Genomic DNA, 20,792 nt, shown 5'->3' with positions numbered 1-20,792 from the left:
AGAAGCCATCACAGTCTTCCTCTGCCCGGAGCCTGTTGAAAGTCTTCCTCTGTACGAGGAAGACTGCCCGGAGCCTGTTGACAGTCTTCCTCTGTACGAGGAAGACTGCCCGGAGCCTGTTGACAGTCTTCCTCTGTATGAGGAAGACTGCCCGGAGCCTGTTGACAGTCTTCCTCTGTACGAGGAAGACTGCCCGGAGCCTGTTGACAGTCTTCCTCTGTACGAGGAAGACTGCCCGGAGCCAGAGGAAGACTGCCCGGAGCCTGTTGACAGTCTTCTTCTGTACGAGGAAGACTGCCCGGAGCCTGTTGACAGTCTTCCTCTGTACGAGGAAGACTGCCCGGAGCCTGTTGACAGTCTTCCACTGTATGAGGAAGACTGCCCGGAGCCTGTTGACAGTCTTCCACTGTATGAGGAAGACTGCCCGGAGCCTGTTGAAAGTCTTCCTCTGTACGAGGAAGACTGCCCGGAGCCTGTTGACAGTCTTCCTCTGTATGAGGAAGACTGCCCGGAGCCTGTTGACAGTCTTCCTCTGTACGAGGAAGACTTCCCGGAGCCTGTTGACAGTCTTCCTCTGTACGAGGAAGACTGCCCGGTGCCAGAGGAAGACTGCCCGGAGCCTGTTGACAGTCTTCTTCTGTACGAGGAAGACTGCCCGGAGCCTGTTGACAGTCTTCCTCTGTACGAGGAAGACTGCCCGGAGCCTGTTGACAGTCTTCCACTGTATGAGGAAGACTGCCCGGAGCCTGTTGACAGTCTTCCTCTGTATGAGGAAGACTCTCTGTATGAGGAAGACTGCCCGGAGCCTGTTGACAGTCTTCCTCTGTACGAGGAAGACTGCCCGGAGCCTGTTGACAGTCTTCCTCTGTATGAGGAAGACTCTCTGTACGAGGAAGACTGCCCGGAGCCTGTTGACAGTCTTCCTCTGTATGAGGAAGACTGCCTGGAGCCTGTTGACAGTCTTCCTCTGTACGAGGAAGACTGCCCGGAGCCTGTTGACAGTCTTCCTCTGTACGAGGAAGACTGCCCGGAGCCTGTTGACAGTCTTCCTCTGTATGAGGAAGACTGCCCGGAGCCTACTGCAGTCTTCCTCTGTACGAGGAAGACTGCCCGGAGCCTGTTGACAGTCTTCCTCTGTATGAGGAAGACTGCCCGGAGCCTGTTGACGGTCTTCCTCTGTATGAGGAAGACTCTCTGTACGAGGAAGACTGCCCGGAGCCTCTGTACGAGGAAGACTCCCCGGAGCCTGTTGACAGTCTTCCTCTGTACGAGGAAGACTGCCCGGAGCCTGTTGACAGTCTTCCTCTGTACGAGGAAGACTGCCCGGAGCCTGTTGACAGTCTTCCTCTGTACGAGGAAGACTGCCTGGAGCCTGTTGACAGTCTTCCTCTGTATGAGGAAGACTCTCTGTACGAGGAAGACTGCCCGGAGCCTGTTGACAGTCTTCCTCTGTATGAGGAAGACTGCCCGGAGCCTGTTGACAGTCTTCCTCTGTACGAGGAAGACTGCCCGGAGCCTGTTGACAGTCTTCCTCTGTACGAGGAAGACTGCCCGGAGCCTGTTGACAGTCTTCCTCTGTATGAGGAAGACTCTCTGTACGAGGAAGACTGCCCGGAGCCTGTTGACAGTCTTCCTCTGTATGAGGAAGACTGCCCGGAGCCTGTTGACAGTCTTCCTCTGTACGAGGAAGACTGCCCGGAGCCTGTTGACAGTCTTCCTCTATACGAGGAAGACTGCCCGGAGCCTGTTGACAGTCTTCCTCTGTATGAGGAAGACTGCCCGGAGCCTACTGCAGTCTTCCTCTGTACGAGGAAGACTGCCCGGAGCCTGTTGACAGTCTTCCCCTGTATGAGGAAGACTGCCCGGAGCCTGTTGACAGTCTTCCTCTGTATGAGGAAGACCTCTGTACGAGGAAGACTGCCCGGAGCCTGTTGACAGTCTTCCTCTGTATGAGGAAGACTGCCCGGAGCCTGTTAACAGTCTTCCTCTGTACGAGGAAGACTGCCCGGAGCCTGTTGACAGTCTTCCTCTGTACGAGGAAGACTGCCCGGAGCCTGTTGACAGTCTTCCTCTGTACGAGGAAGACTGCCCGGAGCCTGTTGACAGACTGCCTGGAGCCTGTTGGCGTTGTGTGGTTGCGGCCTTATGCTCCACTTAGGAGCCTACAGGGAATAAGAAGAGAATAAATGTAGCGACGGTTAGCATGATAGATAAGGGAGGAGGCCCACACGCTGAGATGATGCCCAGGATAGAGATCAGCCCGGCGGGGAGGAGATAGAGAGAGCTTCCTTCCAGCTGGAGGTTCCTCCCCTCCTGTCACTAGAGATCTATATTGATCCTCCCAACTCTGCATGTGTAAAGGACGAGAGGGAAAGTAGCTGTGAAGCTCGATGTGGCGTTGATGATGACGTGTTTGAAGCATTAAGTTAAGCTATCACAGCAGAGTTTACACCTTGGAGAGTCCTTAAAGACATTGTCGTATTTCAGAGATACAGTAACTTGTAAGAACAGGTTCATCTTCCCAATTGATTCCCATGGATTGCATTATTTTATTTATAAGGCATCTTCAATAATTGTGACCAGTGTTGTGAATGAAAGTACTAAAAGTGCGCCGTTCATTGAATGAGCTCATTTTGCGCGTGAACTGAGCGCATGCCATTATAGAAATTAAGAGCGGGAGTCAACGACACACTTTCTGTTCTTTTCTCATTCTTTTCTGACTTTGATAATTGCCCATTGTGTAGACATGCGTGTGGTAATTTACATAGGAAAGAAACAGGTTTTGCTACTGTCATTTCTACGTACTCTCTCTCTGCTTCTCTTTTCTTCTCCGCACACACACACTGCGGTGTGTGTGTGTGGTCATGTGATACGAGGATGTTTTCCCCGAATGGACTTGGGCCTGTTTTGGGCTATGTCAAGACAGCAGCAGCCAGACTAGCAATGGAAATACCGTGATTTACTTTCAGAATAAAAGGCATTCAAATTCTCACCTATGGAGAAAAAAGGTATTTCAACAAACAATTAAATCTTGTATCAAAATACTCATAATGTTTAGATTACATATGGAGTGAACCTATGGCTGTAAAGCGTTGCTCAAAATTAATATTAAGGTCAATGTTACAATAAGGATTTTATTTTGAAAGCCTTAAAGTGGAAGACCTACTTTTACATTCTGGCTAGTCTCACTTGCCAGACAATCTCCGTTTTGCACTGTACCAGGGCAGGAGAGAGTCTGGCTCGTCTTCTCTCACTCTGGTCTAGTGGGAGAAAAGGCTCTGTTATCTTTACAACCATCCACCGAAAGGACCAAGCAGGCCTGCTTTATTTTCACAATCCAAATCTTCTTCAAAACTTGCCGTTTTCAGTGTGTAGTAACGCTAGCGTTGTTTCACAGCGGCGGAGGCATTTCAGAGCGACACACAATGAGCGGAATGGGATTTCCCTTCCCTCTGACTGAAATGGTCGGCACAATGGCAGAGCTTAGACCCGCAGGCTGCTTCCAAGCAGTCAGACTACATTCTGGCTGACTTGACACTGAAAAAAACAAAAAACAAAATGGAATGAACATGAACAGGAAATACGGCATCCTTTTTCACTGTTACGCGGATGACACCCAGCTCTACCTCTCCACCAAACCCACTTCCACTCTTCCGCCCACCTCCCTTTCCGACTGTTTACTGGAAATCAAATCATGGTTCGCATCCAACTTCCTCAAACTTAACAGCAATAAAACAGAGGTTCTTCTTGTCGGCTCCAAGTCCACTCTGGCTAAACCTGACAATTTCTCTCTCACCATTGACAACTCCACAGTCCCCCCCTCCCCCCAAGTTAAGAGTCTGGGTGTCATCCTCGACAGCACTCTATCCTTCCAAGCTCACATCAACAACATCACTCGGTCCGCCTACTTCCACCTTCGCAATATCAATCGTCTCCGCCCATCACTTACACCCAACAGCACCGCCATTCTCGTTCATGCCCTGGTCACATCCCGCATCGACTATTGCAACTCCATCCTCTTCGGTCTTCCCCACAAATGTCTCCGCAAACTCCAACTCGTTCAAAACTCAGTCGCCCGTATTATTACCAGAACCCCTTCCACTCAGCATATCACTCCCGTTCTTCAACAGCTCCACTGGCTCCCTGTTAAATACCGGATTGATTACAAAATTCTGCTTCTCACCTTCAAGGCCCTTCACAATCTTGCACCTCCATATCTCTCTGAACTCCTTCACACTTACACTCCCTCCCGTGCTCTCCGATCCTCCTCTGCTTTCCAACTCTCCATACCCTCTGCCCGGCTGACCACCATGGGGTCCAGAGCCTTCAGCCGCTCTGCCCCCCATCTCTGGAACTCCCTCCCACAAACCATCCGACACCTTGACTCTCTCTCCATCTTCAAATCACACCTGAAAACACACCTTTTTAAACTGGCCTATTGTCTCCACTAATTATTTTACTTACTTGTTGTTTTTTAAATTATATCTGTTTTTGTATTTTAAGCCTTGACTATTGCTGCTTGTCTTAACCATGTATGTACGGTGTCCTTGAGAGCCTTGAAAGGCGCCCATAAATAAAATGCATTATTATTATTATTATTATTATGAACTGTTAATTTTTTGAGACTGTGAACTTAGTTCAAATTTTTAAATTGTGAGCTATGAACGTCAACTAGATAATTTTAATCTGTGTGAGCTGAACTTTGAGCTAGCTGAAGTCTGAACTTGCACAACACTGGTTGTGACTAAGACCTAGTGTAAAAAAAATCCACATCTATCCATGATCACAAAAAAGGGGAGACTTACATAGATGTTGCTTACAAGACTTATCTGTTCATCACACTCTTCTTGTTGAGGTTTACACCAACAGATCCAGGCCACCACAACTCCAAAAAGTTGTAAATTTCCGACAGAGATAAATCTGGAATGTGGGTTGATTTTTACAGTGCATTTTCAGTAGTTTGAGTACCAGGGTCATAAATCATTCTGCACAATGACAAAAAATTGGGAGAGCCGCATGGGTTCATGTGAGACTCAATTCGATTGCATTCTAATTGACCGAGGCCGCTGTAAGTTGACTTAACAATTCATCAAAGTTCTACAAAGAAACCTTTGCATCTCCAAAAACTCAACTTTTCAGAAGCTGTGAAACATCTGGGCTAACAATTTAAAATGTAATAGTTTGGCTTGTAGCTGGAGGCTTGTAGCTGGACCCTGCAGGTCATCCAGCCACCAGCTTCTTTAATCTACTCCCCCTGGGCTGACGCTACCGCTCTATTAAATGCTCCACCACTCGCTTTTCCAAGAGCTTCTTCCCAAGCGCAGTGTGTAGACTAAATGATAACAAGCACAGTGTGTAGACTAAATGATAACAAGCACAGTGCGTACAGTAAATGATAACAAGCACAGTGTGTAGACTAAATGCAGACCTCTTTCAATTTTGAATGCTGAAATCAAAATATATGCCAAGGTGTTAGCCATGAGACTTGAAAAACATATGACCAAACTTATACATCACGATCAAACCGGCTTCATTAAAACTAGACAAGCTGCAGATAATATACGTAGACTTTTACATGTGATACATTTCACACAAGACATTCCTTCCCCTTGTGCAGTCCTCTCACTGGACACCAAGCAGGCATTTGATCGTTTAGAATGGGAGTACTTATGGATGACTCTAGATAAATTTGGCTTGGGCACTAACTTCATTAGCATGATTAAAGTTCTCTATGCTAATCCTTCAGCTATGATTATTACAGGCAATATTTTCTCTAATCCTTTATCTACAAAGGGTCCCGTCAAGGCTGCGTACTTTCCTCATCATTATTTGCGCATTCACTCGAACCTTTAGCTCTAGAAATAAAACAACACCCTATGATCTCACCCATCACATTCTGTAACACTACACATCACATTTCTTTATTTGCCGATGATATTTTATTATACATAGACCATGCCACTACCTCCATACGTTCTAAATATCTTCAAAGAATTTAGTGCCCTCTCAGGTTTTGAAATCAACTGGTCTAAGTCCTCCCTACTCCCACTTAACTCATCTCTTAGCCCTTCCTCTGTACCTCCTCACATCCCAGTAGTAAAATCCTTTAAATACCTTGGGATATAAATTTTCCCCTCTCTCTACTTAACCACAACTAAAAATTACCAAGGTATTTTAAATAGAGTGGAGGCCGACTTAGAAAAACGAACTCTTCTCCCACTTTCTCCGCAAGCCCGCATTTCAGTTATTAAAATGGACATTTTACCTAGAATTAATTTATTTTCCAATATGATACCCCTCTCACCTCCTAAAAACTACTGGGATAAGATTCACGCTCTCATTACAAAATTTATCTGGCGAGGGAAGCGCCCACGAATCAAATTGATTACTTTACAACGTGACAGACACGATGGAGGACTCGCCGTGCCCAACCTAAAGATGTATTTTTGGTCATATGTATTACGCCCATTATCAGTCTGGTTAGACCCCAACATTTCAGTCTCATGGCGAACAATAGAGGAAAAAATAGCTTTTCCACACCGTTTACAAGACCTAATCTACTCTAATTTACCTCTTAAACGCTACAACTCAATGGGCCCCATAATGTATTTTCTTTTAGCCACCTGGCATAAGGTAGAGAAAGCCACCCATTCTCATGTAAAATGGCATGAAAATAGTCCTATTTTTCATAACTCTGCTTTACTTTCTGGAGGTGTCTCGTTTACTTTTCCTCAGTGGAGTATCCATGTATTGGCTGATGTCTGTAGTGAAGAGGGTCTCAGATCATTCAACGATCTTCGAGCACCTTATGATTTACCCGGCTTTTCGTTCTTTTTATATCTGCAACTCAGATCTTCTATGCGTGCATATGGCGTCCCCTGGACCAGTCCCTTACGATCACATAATCTTCATACTATATTCAATAAAGGTGTACACACCAGTGGTTTGGTATCCAGACTGTATCACTTGTTACTGACTTCCTCCTCTGGTCATCTTGCTGTCCAAAAAGTGTGGGAGAGAGACCTGGGTCTCAATGAAGGAGAGGTGAACTGGTCCACTGTATGGGACAATATAGACAGCACGTCCAAAAATCCAAACCATAAACTAATTCACTTTAATTTCGTACATAGACTTTATCTGACACCAAGAAAACGCAACCTCATGAAAACCTCCACCCCTGTTTGCCAAATGTGTAATCTCAACCTTGTCGGATCATTCATCCACATGTGCTGGGAGTGTCCTGGAGTTGTAATATTCTGGCAAAAAAAATCTTTCACATTATCAGATCTGTTGGACGTGCCTGTCCCCTGCTGTCCTAAACTATTAATTTTGAACGACACATCACCTCTTGCTTTACCGTTTTATAAATCTCAGGTATTATTTACAGGTCTAACAGCTGCCAAGAAAATGCTCGCTCTAAGATGGAGTCCTCCACACATTCTCAACCATAAATCATGGCTTATGTCCTTCCTGGACATTGTGCATATGGAAATATCAATAGCTCGAATGCACGGAGCTTGTGAAAAAACTTTATTAACATGGACCTCTACAGCAACTAACGTCAAACAGCTGTTGACCTCATCATTTTTGTTTAAATACCGTAAATTCCGGACTATAAGCCGCGGCTTTTTTTTCCCCCCCGTTTTTTGGCCCTGCGGCTTATATAACGGTGCGGCTTATCTATGGATTTTTTCAGAAAAAATAAATAAAATACAAATAAAATCTCTCTTTTTTAGCACTCTTTCTAACTATAAATCCACTTCTGTTTTAATTTCCTCTCTTGCCCTCTTTTCACCACACCGCGGACACTGTGTGCACTGTAAAAATAAACAAAGGTGGTGTTGTGTTATGTTGTTTTGTTGAAATGTTACGGTAATACGGTAAATGGGAGCTTCCTCAAACAGCCATCTCTTTCCCGACAATCCCCTCTGTCCGTGAACCCTTACATATGGTAATTACGGTAAGCAAACGGCCACTCGGTGACCTCCAAAATCGATGGATTTTACAGGTTACACAGCTTCATCAGCACATTTTATGTGCATTGCTTTGCTGCTTGTTTTTTCGATTATTTTTTTGTAAAGCACCTTGAATTGCCTTTGTGTATGAAAGGTGCTATATAAATAAAATTTGACTTGACTTGACATCATTGGCGGAAATCAACCGGTTACTCCTACCGGTTCAAAGTTCATCAGCAGCCCGGAATCACAACAAGACGAGCAGTAGAAGCAACTCTCTCTCACTTACCATGGGGAAGGTACGCAGAAATTCACACGACGCAGCTTTCAAGTTGAAAGCAGTCAATCTCGCATTAAAAGAGGGAAATAGAGCAGCAGCGCGTAACCTGGGCATCAACGAGTCAATGGTGAGGCGTTGGAAGGTGCAGCAGGAGGAACTGTCTCAGTGCAAGAAGACCAAAAAGTCCTTCAGAGGTCATAAAAGCAGATGGCCCGAACTTGAAGATTCCCTTGAAGATTGGGTGTTGACCCAGAGAGCAGACGGCCGAGGCGTTTCCACGGTGCAGATCCGACTGAAGGCCAAAACAGTCGCCACCGAAATGAAAATTGAACATTTCATAGGTGGCCCATCTTGGTGCTTCCGATTCATGAGACGAAAGGGACTGTCCGTCAGGGCGAGTGTGTGCCAACAACTCCCTCCCGACTACCAGGAGAAAATCACAAACTTCGGCGAATTCACACAAAGGAAGATCACGGAATATTATAGGAGTGTGAAAACATCCACAATCACCAACGGGTTCCGAAAGGCTGGACTGCTGCGGGATGAAGAGGATGACGCCGCCACAGCTGGCGCTGAGGGCCGTCAGAGGCTTCAGAGGCTGTTCGATGCCGACACCGACAGTGACGAAGAGGAGTTCGTTGGTTTTGAGAGTGACAATGAAGGAGAGAGGAGAGTGGTTGACGAAGCCACCCTGAACCTGTTCGTTTCCGACACTGAAGATGAGGACTTTGGTGGTTTCAGTACGCAGGAAGAAGAGGAAGACGAGGATTAGTGACTTGACTTCTCTGGTTACAGCCGTTTGCTGCACCTTCACCTAAAAGATGAAGACAAGGATTAATGACTTTTCTGGTAGGCTCACTACTGTTGACTGATTGTTTTATTATTGTTTTACAGTTATTTTGTTTACAGCCGTGACTGCACCTTATCCTGTGTGATATTTTGTTGAAATGTTAATAAATGGGAGCTTCTTATAGTACCGTAATGCTGATTTTGTTGAAATGTTAATAAATGGGAGCTTCCCCAAACAGCCATCTCTTTCCCGACAATCCCCTCTGTGCACGAACCCTTACATATGGTAATTAAACATCAAAACACCCGCGGCTTATAGTCCGGTGCGGCTTATATATGTAAAAAACAGTCAATTTTGCTGCTGCGGCTTATATACCGGTGCGCCTTATGGTCCGGAATTTACGGTACTCATTTTCTTTACTTTCTTTGTTGAATGGTAACAGTGTTCTCTGTTTCTTCTAAACCAACGTGGGGTGGGCGGGGTGGGTCCGGATCGCCACAGGGGTGGGAAAGGGAGGGGGGGGGGGGGGGTTATTTTTTGTATCTTTGTATTTTTGTCTTTATTCTTATTCTCCCTGATCCCTCCGGGGACATCTCAAAATCTACTTGACATTGTACTGTATTATGTAACAAAATCATGAATAAAAAATTGATAACAAAAAACACAGTGGACAGAATGACCTATGACTCCCCCCCCTTTGTGGTTTGTCTCCAGCCACCTTGTTGACCTGTGTTGTCTTCCTTTGTGCATGGACGTGAGGGGAGTAGCTACAGCATTAGAAACTTTCAAACTGCAAAGTTATTGGTTGCGATTGAAAGAGGGATTTTTACACCCAATCACATAAAAAAAATATATATACACAGGCAAGGAATGATGTCACTGCAGTTGTGGGCTCGGCTGGTCTTGAAATAAAATCCAGAGTCCGGCTTGCCCGAGACGGTGACCGAGACGAGACCGAGACCGATGGAGGGCGAGTCCGAGACGACCAAAATGTGGTCTTGAGACCGGTCTCGAGACCAAGACCAGTCTCGAGTACTCCAACACTATCGTAGACTAAATTATAACAATCGCAGTTTGTAGACTAAATGATAACAAGTGCAGTGTGTAGACTAAATTATAACAAGTGCAGTGTGTAGACTAAATTATAACAATACCAAATGTTAGATGTCTGAAATACTGACTCTATAGGCACTTTACTTTGTGCACTTTATTATCCTGCACTTTATATCTGAGTCAGTTGATGTGTGCCTATCTACAAGTGCATTTGTCTCTTTTATTCTTTTATTCTTTTTTACTCTTTTATACATACATTTTTTTTATACTTTGTCAGTGTGATTTGTTATGTACAGTATGTGTTATGTTTTTAAGCTCCTTGCACCCCAATTCCAATGCAGTTCACTGCAAATGGCAAATAAAATGACTGACTCTGACTCTTGGTGGGAAATTATAACCAGTGTTTGACTGGTAAATTTGTCTGCTCTGCCAGCTGCTTTGGCAGCCAACCAACCATGGTCTGGAGTCGCTTTCTACATCTAATTGGCTGGTGAAATACTCAAACTGGCTGGTGAGTTTCTGAGACAACCAGCCACCGCGGACAACGGACAACAAGTCACTTCCCTCCTCTGTCTGGGATGGCAAACATGCCTCCAACTCAGCTGTTGAAAAATGACAAAAAATAGATAAATTACATATCTAAATTATATACAAGGTTTGTGTGGGTCATCAAATACTCGATTTGATTGGATTATTCTGATTGATAGCCTCCCCTCTGTGTTGAGTGTGTTTTTGAATGTGTCTGCAATGGCAAAATCCAGTTCAGTCATTACCCCCATCTCCCTTATCAGCACGAGGGGAATAAACACAAATCTAATAGAAATTCATTACACAGAGCCATATCTCTCTCACACACACACACACACACACACACACACACACACACACACACACACACACACACACACACACACACACACACACACACACACACACACACACACACACACACACACACACACAGAGCCAGCTAGTTTATTAGATTAATAGGCTATGAATGGCTAATACGAATTACCCCCCTCTCTTGTTAACGAGACACGGAGCAATTTGTATAATTATGTCTGTGGAAGGGAAGAATTCCTGTGTCTAAGCATATTTTTAGACAGCCGAGCTTTCTGAAGGCTTTTGATTACGTATTTACTTTAGGGTTTTCAGCGTCGTGCTCTCTCTCTCAGAAGCAGTTTTTGAATAATTCATCGCTTTGTTCCAGAGAGCAGAATAATTTGTGTTGAGATTTATAAGCAATTGCTTTGGGGGCTGATTTCACTCTTTTTAACTGATCACAGAATGTATTCTGTCAAAGTTTTGTCAGTGTTTTCTCGTTCAAATGCAGCCCTGAGTCAAAATAAGACTCTGAGAGAGGACCTGCCACTTTCAACACATCCAAATAAACCATTCCAAAATGAGACATCCAGTATTTGAAAAAGTGAAACCTACTCAGAAAAAATCGCTGATCACACAAATGAAAATATGATGTGCTATTTTTAAATGACAGTATGGTAACTTATGGTGTTAAAGTGCCATAAGACATTCACAGTCTCGATGGAGATTGTAGAGATATAACTGATGAACTTTGAGGCACATTTGGATACATTTCTATCCATACATCCATGCATTCTATCCATACATTATTTCAATCATAAATCTGATCATGTGAATCAGGCGCGGACTGCATAATCGGGCACGTCGGGCAAATGCCCGGTGGCCTGGCCTGGCCTGGCCTGCAAATTCTTTTTTTTTTTTTTTTTTTTTTGCGTGCCCGCAGTCAGGCCACTCACTGAACAGCAGGCCAGGCGCCGCCTACTGGTTTACTAGTGGTTTTATTACTTTATTAGTTAGTCTGAAGTAATAATTACACTTCAGGGTTAAAGTGGGTGCATCTCATTGTAAAATTGGACTCGGCCCAAATTGGGCTTCAAACGGCCCAAATTGGGCTTCAAACGGCCCAAATCTGGCTTCAAACGACCCAAATTGGGCTTCAAACGGCCCAAATTGGGTTTCAAACGGCCCAAATCTGGCTTCAAACGGCCCAAATTGGGCTTCAAACGGCCCAAACCTTTTCGCCGGCACACACGTCGGCCCATATTGGCCTGGCCTGCTTGGTATCTAATGCCCGGCCTGAATTATGATCCCATTATGCTCTTACACTGATGTGGAATTTTGTCTGTAAACTGCAAACATCAGCAAGAATTATTTCAAGCCATGAGGATCTCTGTATTATCATGACAAAGATCCTTATCTTACCTTCATCCTTCTTAATTATATTTTACTGATTGCATATATTTTATCTACGGTATCCTATTATTTCCTTATATATATCTATATAATGTATAGATATATCTATATATATATCTATATCTATATATATATATCTATATGTATATATATATATATCTATATGTATATATATATATGTATATATATATATACTGTATATATATATATATATATACATATACATATATATATATATACATACATGTATACCTATCTATATATATATACCGTATATATATCTATCTATCTATCTATCTATCTATATATATCTATATATCTATATATATATCTATCTATCGACGGTAATTAGAAAATCTGGCTCCGTTAGGTCACCCGCATGGGTGCCCTTTACACACCCTGAAGATTTCATCCCGATCTCACGTAAAACGGCATAGCTGTGGCCGAACACAGAACTTGAAACAGACAGACAAACAAAGAAACAAAGTCCACATACCCAATTGTATAGATATTATCTTTTATGAATATTTTCACAACAACTCTTTCTTGTTTTTCTCCTTTTTGTCTCCAGGTGCCAGGGAACTTTCTAGAACCGGGTCTTGTAGACCTCCGGCAGAGCCCGGTCTCGGCCGGCCCGGTGGCGCCGGACGACTCTTGGGAATGGGATGAGACCGATATGACAATCACAGAACCAGACCCGGAACCGCATGACATAACGAAACCGGATCTCACACAAAATCTCCCCGCAGACCCAAACCGCTCCTCAGGCAGGACTCTGTCCAATGGGAACCCACTCAGCAGAATGCCAACCACCGGGATCCAGTCTATCAGTATCCCAGCCAATCAGTCCTGTGAGATTGTGTCCAATAGGAGGGAATCAGCCTCAGATCAAAACTTAGACGCTACTCCCCCAAACAACATCTATCAGGTGTACAGCCTCCATAACGTGGAACTGTACCAGCAGCCTCAGTTCCCCATCTACCAGAGGAGCATGTCATCTTCACCGCTTAAGACCAAAGCAAAAAGGAAACAGCAAACTCTGCTCAAGAGCCTGAGCAAGGACTCTTCGTTCTCCTCCATCGAGTCTCTTCCAGACCTCCTGGGTGGTCTGGTGCTGAGCCGAGGAGGAGGTTGTGGTGGCGATAGCAGGGGGAGCGGTGAGTCGCCAGGCAGTCTCCGGTCAGAGAGTGAGAGCGGGATCGTCAGCGATACAGGAGACACGGAGACAACGACAAACTCTGAACTTCAGGGAGAGGAGGAGGACCAGGATCAAGATGAGCAGGAGAGGAGAATGTCTATGGGAGTTGACTCCTGCGAAAATGTAGGTGTGTGTCACCCTGGTCAGTACAGAGACCATGTGACCGTGTACGACCAAAGAGTCAAGATGGGGAGAAGGAAGAGAGAGGAAGGTAGGGAAGAGAACGGACGAAGTGGAGAAGAGAATGAAAGTGAGAGTAGAAAGACAAGGGATAATAAAGATGGAGAGAGCAGGTGGAAGAAAGATGAGATCAGAGGAGAGAATAGGAGAAACAGAGATGAGAAGAAGGTGGAAGAGAAGAGAAGGAGGCAGCGGAGAGGAGGCGAGGCTGTGGAGATCCTCATTAACGGACGTGGGATCCTGACACCCGCGGACTTCGAGGCATGGGGACATGCCCCGAACTCGTGTAAACCCTCCCTCTCCCACAGTGACATCACAGAGTTCAGAGTTTACCCCTATCACAGCTTGGAGACGCCTCCGCAGCTCAGTTGCCAGGTCTCGAACCCCGTGTTATCCCTGGACTCGTCTCTGGAGTCTCTCCTGGCTCTAGGCGTGGAGTTATTCCCCTCCGCTAAGGACCCTCTGCAGCGCAGCGCCTCCCTGGAGAGCGGCTTGGCCCCATGTCGCAGTGCGGGGGGGGAGTCCGGAGGCAGCCTGGCCAGCCTGGTGGAGCTGGGCCTGGGGGAGGAGAGAGAGACAGAGGCGGGTCAACCAGAAGTGGAGCAGATTAACGAAGCTGTAGTTGGAGGACCTTCATCGGGGGAACTGAGCCGGAGAACCCTGGAACTCCTGAAATGCCTGGAGAACATCCAGAGTCCTCCAGCAGTGAAGATGACCCGCAGCGTGTCCGATATGACGCTCAGGAGCAGCTCGCCACAGTCCGGTCGCCTCCCCGCCTCCCCGTCTCTAGGCGGGCGCCACCCTCCCCTCTCCGGGGTTTCCGGCTCTTTCCGGAAAGGCCCGCCATCCCTGATCAACGAGAGCTCAGCGACTGCATCGCTAACGGAGCTGAGCAGCACTGAGGACTCGTCTCTAGGGTCTGAAGACTTTGCCGCGCTCAGAAACCAATGCCACCTCTTCCTGGATCCGGCCACGGCGGCGAACGCCAACTCGTGTTCTTTCAGGAAGCGTTGCCATGGTAACAACCACGGAGGACAGAGCCTGGACGAGGCAGACGCGACCAGCGTCAGCATGGTGGTTAACGTGTCATGTACATCGGCGTGTACGGACGAGGACGAAGACGACAGCGACCTCCTGTCTTCATCGACGCTCACGCTCACCGAGGAGGAGCTGGGCGTACGGGACGAAGGAGAGGAGGAGGAGAGGTTGAGCGGTGCCTCCTCTGGTGATGAGGACGATGATGAGGAAGAGGAGATGGAGGGTTCTTACGTATTGGGTCTGGAGTACATGAAGAGGGAGCTGCAGAGCTGGATCAGACCTCGCGCCTCCTCTTCTTCCTCCTCTAAAACCGAGGTGGGCCTCCGGGATGAGCTGCAGTGTGGGACCCACCTCGCCTCCTCCACCAAGGAGCAACGTTCTTTCCGGAAACATTCCGCGGGGAAACTTCTCGAAACCCATACCAGTGGTGGCGGCAGCAACAAAGTGAAGAATGAGCGGGAGAAGAAGAAGAAGGAGGAGTACAAGGAAGAGGAGAACAGGAGGAATGCCACGAGGAGCTACATCAATCAGTTTGTGGATGACGTAGAGAACGGAAATGTGGACCAGAGCAGTTTGAGAGGGAAAGATGAAGACGACGAACTCCTACGAGAGGAGTCCAGCCTGTTCACCAAGAAAGGGGAGTCATTTAGGAAGGTGTACATATACGCAAAAACGGGAGAGTCGGTTCAAGACGTTAACGATGTGATGATGAACAGCGATTCAAGCACAGTGAAGACAACTCCGCTTTCTTCACTGCCATCCCGTGAGTTCCTCTCCTTCACGTCCAAGCGAGCATCCTCGTTGGTTGGACAGCTGAGGGGGGAGTTGCCCTGTCACAGTTCCTCCCTCCCCTCGCCTCCATCGCTCTCGCCCATGGAGGACTGCACAAGCCACAATGCATTGCGGGACAGCAGCAGGGTGGCACCCGGGGGACGGAAGGCCATCACCATTCAGGAAAACTTTGCCTTCTCGTCTTTGGTGACAGAGGAGAGCAGGAGCGAGCTGAGGGATAAAGAGTCGTCTCTGCCTCCCAAGAAGAGACACGGCCGTCACTCTTGCTGCAGACACCTTCCCTGCACTTCCTCCTCTTCATCCCTCCGTCCGTGTGTCATGGAGGAGAAGAAAGAGAACGTGCATGAATTTGTGATGGAGATCATTGACATGACCTCGTTAGCACTGAAGAGCAAAGAGAACCAGAACCAGGCTGAAGAACTGAACCAGGTGGAGAACAGCGGGGCCAGCACAGACCAAGGACCAGCATCACTAGCACATATCAGAGACAAGGTACAATGTTAACCCATTAATGTCCACAGTGTAATTGTATACTTTCCTTTACAGCACTTACAGTACTTGCTGAGCTCAGCACAAATCCATTGAAAATGTTCAAATCATTCAAAGTATGAGGCTGCAATGCAAGTTTCCGTAACATCCTTTTTTAAGTGGTTACCGGCACAAAAGGAACAGGAACCTGTATTTTCCAGTTTTTTGTGAAAAATTATATAAGTCACGCCCTCTTCCGGGTTCAGCATGGGACCTAGAGATTTCATTGCCCTTTAATTTTTCCATAGACATTTAAAAATAATGTTATAAAAAGTTTTAAAACCAATGATTCAGCTATATTCAGAATCAGAATCTCTTTTATTGCACCCATATGCAAGCATTACATACAAGGAATTTATCTTAGTGTAAGTATGCAGCGTAGCGGTCATATCAATATTTAGAGATAAAGAAATAGGAAAAATATCCAAAGACAATCACAACAGTAACAACATTGCAAGTGCAAGTGCAGCCAATATGTACAATATATACATGAATAGGAGTGTTAAGTAGGCATTAAATATGAATTTACAGTCCGATTTATATAGTAATTAAATTAAATAGGAATTACAGTCCTCAATGTAGTTAACAGAGCAGCTATAATACATTAGTCTCCAGTCCAGCTGCTATAGCTGTAAAGTGACGTTTGATGGGGGGAAGTAGCAGTGTTCAGTGTTCAGGGGTTAGTGTGTGTGTGGGTGTGTCGGTGGGGGTGGGGGGGGGGGTGTACAGCAGTGTTCAGGCGTTAGTGGGGGGGGGGGGGGGGGGGTTGCTAGGGTCCTTCCTTGGTGGAGGGGGCTTTCAGGCCTTGTTGATGAGGCCGAGGGCAGTTGGGAAGAAGGTGTCCTTGTGTCGAGTGGTTCTGGTCTTGACAGACGAGAGGGAGTGTTTTGTAAAGTTTGTGCCCGGGGTGGAAGGGGTCGGTCATGATCTTACGAGATCGCTTCAGCGTCCTGGCTGTGTGCAGGTCCTGAAGGGATGGCAGGTTGTATCCGATCACCTTCTCAGCACAGCGGATGATGACATTCAGAATCAGGAGAGACCATGGAACGTTTCACTCAGACCACTCAGACCAAGTGAAATGTTCTATGGTCATTCCTGTTTCTGAATATTGAATATAGCTGAATCGCTTGGTAAGTGTAAATACAAGTAAAGCTCTTTTTAGAAACATTTTTGAAAACGTCTATGGAAAAATGGGGAATGACATCCCTCAGGTCCCATGCTGAACCTGGAAAAGGACATGAGTTAGGCACTCTATAGTGAGTAACTCTGTGTGACTAATAGCTAAATATAGATGATACAGAAATGGCTGTATCTCAAAAACTACAAGGAGTTATATCAAATGTGGTACCATTGATTCAAAACAACTTAACTAATATATGCCATGATCAGTGTAAAAAAATCATTAAAGTGCTGTTCATTTGTGAAGATTATCTTGTTTGCCACAGAGTTTATTTTCTGCAAAAATCCAAAATCCTGTTGGAAAATCCCATAGGCTTTTTATGCCTCACCGGCGATAGCCAGGCCGGAGGCATTATGGATCCGGGTTGTACGTCTGTCCGTCCGTCCGATGTTTGTTAACGCGATATCTGAGGAACGCCTTGACGGAATTTCATAAAATTTGCCTCAATGAAAAAGGGGAAAAGCAAGCACACTCACAAAAAACAGTTGGTGGGTGCACGGCTCAAAATGGTCTATGAAGGAGAAGAAAAGCCAGCACTCTCAAAAATGTCCTTTTGTTAATTTAATTGAAGCAGATGGCAGGTACAAACGTTTCGACAGAAGTCTTCCTCAGTGTACACACGTTTGTACCTGCCATCTGCTTCAATTAAATTAACAAAAGGACATTTTTGAGAGTGCTGGCTTTTCTTCTCCTTCATAAAATTTGCCTCAAACATCGACTTAGACTCAAGGATGATCTGATTAGATTTTGGTGGTCAAAGGCCAAGGTCACTGTGACCTCTCGAACGCCATTTTCAAGCTTGTTAACGCAATATCTCAGGAATGCCTTGACGGAATTTCATCAAATAAGCCTCAAACATCGACTTGGACTCAAGCATGAACTGATTAGATTTTGGTGGTCAAAGGTCAAGGTCACTGTGACCTCTCAAACACCATTTTCAAGCTTGTTAACGCAATATCTCAGGAATGCCTTGACGGAGTTTCGACAAATTTGCCTCAAACATCGACTTGGACTCTCGATAGACGGTGCGCTCAGCGTCCAGAACACTACCTATTTCACTTAGTGTATGGAACTAGCTGATAGGACCCCACTTCAAACAAACCAAACTATCCCTTTAACGAGCCTTGATGTTTGCAGCTGGTGGGGGCGGAGTTTCTGCAGGTGGTACAAATGGAGGATATTTCTCTGTGTGGAAAACATATAGCGAAGGTAAACACTGCCCATCTGCTTAGATTAACGACATTATAATCATACAAAGTGGGTTGATAATCAGCAAAGCCATCCTATAAATAATAATAATAATAATAATAATAATAATAATAATAATAATAAATCAGCATCATGTGTAACAGGTGAATTTGTTTAAAAACACCCTTAGGAACCCCGTATTCCCTCTCTCTTCCCCTCTCCACAGGTCCTGGAGCACTCCCATCGGCCCATCCACCTGCGTAAGGGCGACTTCTACTCCTACCTGTCCCTCTCCTCTCATGACAGCGACTGTGGAGAGGTCAGCCAATGCTCCGAAGACAAGAGCTCCAGCCCCGTGCCCTACAGCCTCCCCTCCTACAGCACACCCACCCAGGGCCTCAGTCACAGCCCCAGCCCTGTCATGTTCACGAGCTCCAGACAGAGACTATCAACCTCTAAGAGCGAGCTTGATTTCAATTCTGCAGATAGCCAAACAAAAGCGCAAATCAGTCCCATCACGGGGGGTTATATTAGCCCCGCTAGCCCCTCTCCGGCCATGTCCCCTAGCCCGGAAATTAGGGATGAGGAGATGCTGTTTGTGGCCTGTACGGAGGAGGTGTATCTGGGGCCTCCGCTCTGCTACAGCATGGCACTCACCAAGACACACCAGGGGGCTACTCCCAAACTCAATGACAGTCTGGAGTATCTGTCTTCCCTGGAGCCTGGTTACCAACTCAGTCTGAACGAGGCTCTGGGATATTTGTCTCAAGAGGGGCCCAGTTCCAAACCAGTCGATAGTCTCAGCTACTTGTCTCCTTCCAAGAGGTCTAGCTCAGATATAAACCAGGATACTCTGTATTTCCAAGCCACAACAGAGGAAACACAACACTCCTTCTCTCCTTTCCTAGCGCCTCATTACAATTCACTCTCCACCTCTGTGTCCTCGCCCTCAAAGAGCGCCCCCTCCTGTCTCCAGGGGCTCGTCTCCCAACCAAACGATGACAGCCCTTCCCCGTACCTCCTCTGTGATGTGGCTGGAGGAGAGGCGAGTGTCGGCGCGCAGCGGGAGGAGAGCCGTCGTAATGAGGGGCCTCCTTATCTTAATCCCCGGGCGCGTGTCGGCCCGATAGACTCCTCCGCAGCCCAATGTTTGGCAGATACTAAAACGCTTGAATCCAATATGGGCGCCGTAATGACCAAGATAAGTGTCTGCAGCTCCACTACAAATCCCTCAAAAGAGCCAGCCGCCACCGCCACGCGTATTAATCCCAAAATTAACTGCTCGGCGATGAGAGAGGGAGATAGCTGGGAGGAGGAGGAGGAGAGGAGGGGAGAGGCAGACGCCCGACGGGGGAAGCAGGAGAAGGGGAGAAGAGGGCGGACCGAAGCGCTGGTGAAGCAGGTTAGTGGTCCAGGTATTAGCCTGATCTCCTATCTCAGGACATTATACAGGGCCTTGATACCACACTTCACCCCTCTGCTCCAGGTATTAGGCCTCGCCGAGCCCCTGCAGTGGCTGTGAATGTAATGAGGGTGGTGTGTGTATCTCTCGTTTCCATTTCAGAGGCTGCATGGCAGACATGAGAGGAGATGATACGCAGCCTAACCTTCCTCTCCTCTCCTTTCCTCTCCTCACCTCCTATCTCCTCTCGCCTCTCCTCACCTCTCATCTCCTCACCTCTCCTCTCTCCTCTCATCTCCTCACCTCCTCTCACATCTCCTCTCCTCCTCACCTCCTATCTCCTCTCGCCTCTCCTCACCTCTCACCTCTCCTCTCTCCTCTCATCTCCTCACCTCCTCTCACTTCTCCTCCTCTCCTCACCTCCTATCTCCTCTCGCCTCTCCTCACCTCTCATCTCCTCACCTCCTCTCACATCTCCTCCCCTCTCCTCTCACATCTCCTCTCTCCTCTCATCTCCTCACCTCCTCTCACATCTCCTCCCCTCTCCTCCCCTCTCCTCTCACATCTCCCCTCTCCTCTCTCCTCCCCTCTCCCTCTCCTCTCTCCTCTCTCCTCCCCTCTCCTCTCACATCTCCCCTTGTTAGGATGATGTCATCATTCCTACTGTGATGTCATAGTTCACTCACTGATGATGTCATGTCATATTCGGGACCTATAAAGGTTTGGTTCTGCAGGTCCTCTGCAGTTGTTCATAGACTAAACTAACCTCGTGACAACACTCTGCAACCGTTCCCAACTTCGAACCTTGCAGACCCAGCTATCAAGTTCCACAGCGTTCCTACTCATCGAGACTTCAGTTACCAAGTTTGTCTTGGCCATCAACTATCTGCACGTAAATCCATGTCGTCTCACACCAAGCCTGACAGTATGAACAACTCAGAAAAGGGTTTAGCGGATAACGTTCCATCGATCA

At 46.6% G+C, this 20,792-nt stretch overlaps 1 protein-coding gene across 1 annotated transcript in view; it reads left to right on the top strand.

The window, feature by feature from the left end:
* Positions 1 to 19,939, top strand: part of akap6 (A kinase (PRKA) anchor protein 6) — a gene marked incomplete at both ends in the record, with an annotated part of 377,282 nt that extends 357,343 nt beyond the window's left edge. Inside the window, 4 exons of the mRNA XM_083633037.1 lie at positions 12,885 to 13,606; positions 13,805 to 16,013; positions 18,644 to 19,819; positions 19,904 to 19,939. Coding sequence (XP_083489163.1) covers positions 12,885 to 13,606; positions 13,805 to 16,013; positions 18,644 to 19,819; positions 19,904 to 19,939 — 4,143 coding nt within the window. The remainder of the gene's footprint in view (positions 1 to 12,884; positions 13,607 to 13,804; positions 16,014 to 18,643; positions 19,820 to 19,903) is intronic.
* Positions 19,940 to 20,792: the final 853 nt, after the last annotated feature.

The sequence above is a fragment of the Poromitra crassiceps genome (assembly GCF_964638095.1).
Source record: "Poromitra crassiceps genome assembly, chromosome: 3".
NCBI classification, from domain to species: domain Eukaryota; kingdom Metazoa; phylum Chordata; class Actinopteri; order Beryciformes; family Melamphaidae; genus Poromitra; species Poromitra crassiceps.
This window is presented reverse-complemented; position numbering and strand designations above follow the sequence as displayed.